The 4,079-nt window shown below is 34.8% G+C and overlaps 1 protein-coding gene across 1 annotated transcript; it reads right to left on the reverse strand.

Moving 5' to 3' along the window:
* Nucleotides 1–829: 829 nt before the first annotated feature.
* Nucleotides 830–3,419, reverse strand: LOC108324126 (auxin-responsive protein IAA14). Its single transcript, XM_017556961.2, has 5 exons — nucleotides 2,896–3,419; nucleotides 2,324–2,556; nucleotides 1,662–1,797; nucleotides 1,350–1,411; nucleotides 830–1,185 (listed from the first exon to the last, which is right to left on the reverse strand). The coding sequence occupies exons 1-5, from the start codon at nucleotides 3,402–3,404 to the stop codon at nucleotides 1,148–1,150; spliced, it is 978 nt and encodes a 325-aa protein (XP_017412450.2). The 5' UTR covers nucleotides 3,405–3,419; the 3' UTR covers nucleotides 830–1,147.
* Nucleotides 3,420–4,079: the final 660 nt, after the last annotated feature.

Here is a 4,079-nt window from a genome sequence, read left to right on the forward strand (position 1 = left end):
AAAGAAAAACAAATAAACAGTATTTCAAATTAAAATTTATTGCATAAATATTCAAGTAAAAATAAAGTCTGAAAATGATTGATCATTCAGTATAAAAAAACAAGCATAAATAACAGTGAAATTATGCGTATAATAAAATCTCAAACTTGTAGTACAAAGGTTATATTAAAAGTAGATTCAGAAAATATAATATGTGACATGCATGATTAAATCAATAATGTATTAAAAGATTACTCCAACCTTTCCCCTAAATTGTTGAGATCTGACTAAAATATGTTACTGATGACAGATATTTTAAAGTTGAATCACTTTTATATGCACTTTATATAGGTAACAAATCCCTTAAAATAATGGATATTTTTCTCAAAAGCAAGGACCAGAAGCTGTCACAGTGTCCGATCCAAGAATTCTTTTATACTTTGCACACAGTTATTGGGATATGTATATACCAATATCATTGAGCTTAATAATAATATATATATCGTGATACTTCTATATTTATTAATTTATTTATTCATAATATATATATATATATATATATATATATATATATATAGAATTAATATTCCAACCACGTTCACTCACCAACCCTACATTCACCCACCTAGTTAATACGCATTTGATATTGCAAAACTAGATGACAAAGACTATGAAACTAATGGCCATCAAAGAAACTCCATCAACATGCACATGGGCTTGTTCCCTCCCTCATTTCTGAACCATATAAAAATTTAATACCTTCTTCATCCAGCTGAGACATTGATCATTTTGCAGGACACATACAACTAATTAAAACATAAATCAAACTAAATCATGTACCAACAATCTCTTCAGGGAATAAAGTATGCATTAAAATTCAAGGTATTTTAGCACACAACAATCATCACAGCATGGAAGGATCACATAATAAACAAGCCAGACTATATAGGTTAAGTTTATTGCTTCTTGTCCATTACAAATGCTCCATAGACTCCTTAAAATTAAACTTGAATCTATATACCAACAAAACAAAACAAAAAAAAAAAGACACAAACACGTTCAAACTAACAGCACTCCGCTCCATATAGTCTCAGCAGAAATGCTTCACATATTTCTTTTATAGCTCCAATTTGGTACGGAATCTCACACATCATGTATTTCCCCACTTTCAGCTTCTGCTTTTGCATTTTTCCATTGCTCTTGGCGCTGAAACCACATTAAAAAAATGCCCGCCAACACATTAGAATATGCCAACTATATATATATATATAGTCATTAATTACTAATTATGTTTAATGATTTCCCTGAGTGATATAAAATGAGTGCAGAGAAAAAGTAGATGTAATTTATTAAGATATAATGATGCATACCAAGTCCAATTGCCTCTGATCCTTTCATTATTCGCAGACGCTTGCATGATTCAACAAACATCCTACAGAAAAATGAAACAGTCATCAAGGTTAATTTTCGACGGTCTGCAGAATCAATATGCATGACTGATTTATGCCTAGTAAAGTATAGATGTTTGTTTCTGATCAAGAGCTCCTCAAAAATCACAATTTTCCATTTGTTGGGCAGCAATTAAAAAAGATTAGTGAATATATAGTTACTGGTTTTATATATCTGCATGTAAGAAATGATTGCATATAATAGCTGCCGATGTTGTTGAATGAAGAACTTACTCCCATGGGACATCACCCACGAGCATCCAGTCACCATCCTTATCTTCATAGGTTGGCACATACTCAGAGCTGTTAAGAAGATCCATCAACTTGCGCTCATTCATGAAGTCTATCATTCCTTGGGCCCCATAATTACCTTCACCAGTTCCAATATAAAAACTTAAGTAAATACCATGAAAAATATTTTTATATTTTAGCTAATTTACGATCACAGGTAACAATCTGCAATCTTATATCTGAATGTAACAATCTAAACCAACCCGTATACGCATCATTAACATGCATCAAGGATTTAAAACTTTATATTATATATAATAAAAAGTATTCCTTTTAGGTCGCTTGTTTTCTATAGGGTTACATACATATAAAATAACGAGGTTTCGACACACTTGCACAAGTGGTTGGAGAAGAAAGAAATAAATAAGAGAGAAGAGAACTCCATGTAATGAAAAAGAATGAGGAGAAAGAATTTATAGTGCAAGATAGGTGCAGAGAATAGATGGTAAAAAACTAAGCTGCGGTTGATGGTATTATGTGTGTGTCTGCATGACTCTATTGCATATTATTAATATAAATTCCGGTCACATGGTTGTGTTAAAAGTGGTTTAAATAGAGAGGGGAAAATATGGATCACATGTAGTAGGCGTTATTGTAGTACTAACCCATGGTGAAGGAGCTGAACATTTTCGCCAAGGCATCAGATAACTCTTTGTAGCTTTTGTACATTGTGAGGTCCACCTTGCGAAGATAAGGAGCTCCGTCCATGGAAACTTTGACAAATGCCCCAGAAGCAGTGCTGCTTGTTGTCTTCTCAGCTCCATCCTCGGTGCTAACCTTCTGGCTCATCATGTTCTTTCTGTATGACCTCACTGGTGGCCAACCAACCACTTGAGCCCTGAAACATATATATATTATTCCAAATCCCATCAATCTTACATACCTTCCTCATATCTCCCTCTTCTTTATACAACAAGTCGGAAAATTTTATACCTTATGCAAACTCTATATTCCAACATGCAATAAAGTTTAAGAAAAATATGTAATTAGCAGAAAGCACTAAGAAAGTTGGTGTGGAAACATTGTAACTATTAGTTGTTATTAGTAAAGTGAAAAATCAGGTTATATGAAACCAAGCAAGATGTATTCTTGACGCTTACGATGAAGAAAGAAAAGATTTGAGAACAGAAGCATGCAAAAACAAAACTTTAGAAAGCAAAGGGGGAAAATCGCTTACTTAGCCGGTTGTTTGGTAGGATCCTTAAGGAGGGTCTTCTCCTCTGAGGCATTCTTCAGATTGTCGTTGAGATCTTCCTTGGCCTGCAGATTGAGCTTCAGATCAACTGTCTCAGAGAATCCTCTCTTCCCAGTAGCCCTTGGTGTTTCCACCTCAGAGCCACCGCCGCCGCCGCCGCCTCCACCGCCAGCACCAGGCAGACCGAGGCAAAGCTCAGTCTCCTTGAGGTTGAGAGCATGGTCCTTTGCCAGCATAGTTGCCATTTGAGGCTTCTCAATGAACTGACACAGCTTAGCAGCAGAGTATTTAAAAAAAAGGCAAAGAATAACTGTTGCAGTTTCACCTCTTTGAAAGTGTCTCTCCTTGTTTGTGTAGGTTCCCTCTTTCTTGTGTCCTCTTGTATTGTAATGGTGCTTGGTTTGTTTGGCTATATAGATTAGAAGAGAGAGAGAGAGGGAGTGATAGCCCTCAATAATATAGGTTTGAGGAACTTGTGCTTGTGGCTGCATGCCTGTGTCATATCATGTTTGGTACGAATTGCATGGTGACACGTGGTGATCTGTGGAACGTTGATCCTTGGGAGGAAAGAATAGGGTAAACTTAACCGACTCTGATCATTTTTGGTGGGAGGTAGTATTGTTGTTGTAATTTTTGATCACATGCAGAGCACTTGGTGTTGTTAGTTTTCCATCTTGTAGTGTCCTCTGGTTTGAGGACTGGTTACTTAGTTTAGTTATCTAGAATAGTGAATCGTGTATTTCTGTCTTCGCAAGAAGGCAAGCATACGTAATTTCCAAATTTCTTTAGATACCCTTCCCGGCAACCCTGCTTTCACCTGTCAAATTATTGGATCGTTTTTGTAGCTTTGTCTACATTTTTCTTATTCTTCTTAATTATTATTTCAATCAATAAATCTTATATTCCCAACACTGTTCCATTGTTTTCCAAGAAAAGTCATTTTCCTTTCACCTTATGTTTTATATTTCAATTTAAATTAATCTCACGTCATTACCAAATAACATCAATATAGATTGGGTAAAGTACTATAGTAGTACCCGCCTTTCTATATTTCTATTTTTAAAAATACCTATTTACTAGCTTATCCAAAACTGTTGCATGCACGGATGCATTTTTCTATTTTAATATACTTATATTTTTTATTTTTCTATATAAAACTTGAGGGA

The sequence above is a fragment of the Vigna angularis genome, chromosome 3, assembly GCF_016808095.1.
Source record: "Vigna angularis cultivar LongXiaoDou No.4 chromosome 3, ASM1680809v1, whole genome shotgun sequence".
In the NCBI taxonomy this organism is placed as follows: Eukaryota; Viridiplantae; Streptophyta; class Magnoliopsida; order Fabales; family Fabaceae; genus Vigna; species Vigna angularis.

Coding starts and splice junctions, on each gene's coding strand:
- LOC108324126 (XM_017556961.2), bottom strand. CDS start 3,404: ATGCAGCCACAAGCACAAGTTCCTCAAACCTATATTATTGAGGGCTAT. Junction 2,557..2,895: donor CCTACCAAACAACCGGCTAA/GTAAGCGATTTT, acceptor TATATGTTTCAG/GGCTCAAGTGGTTGGTTGGC. Junction 1,412..1,661: donor GTGGGTGATGTCCCATGGGA/GTAAGTTCTTCA, acceptor ATTTTTCTGTAG/GATGTTTGTTGAATCATGCA.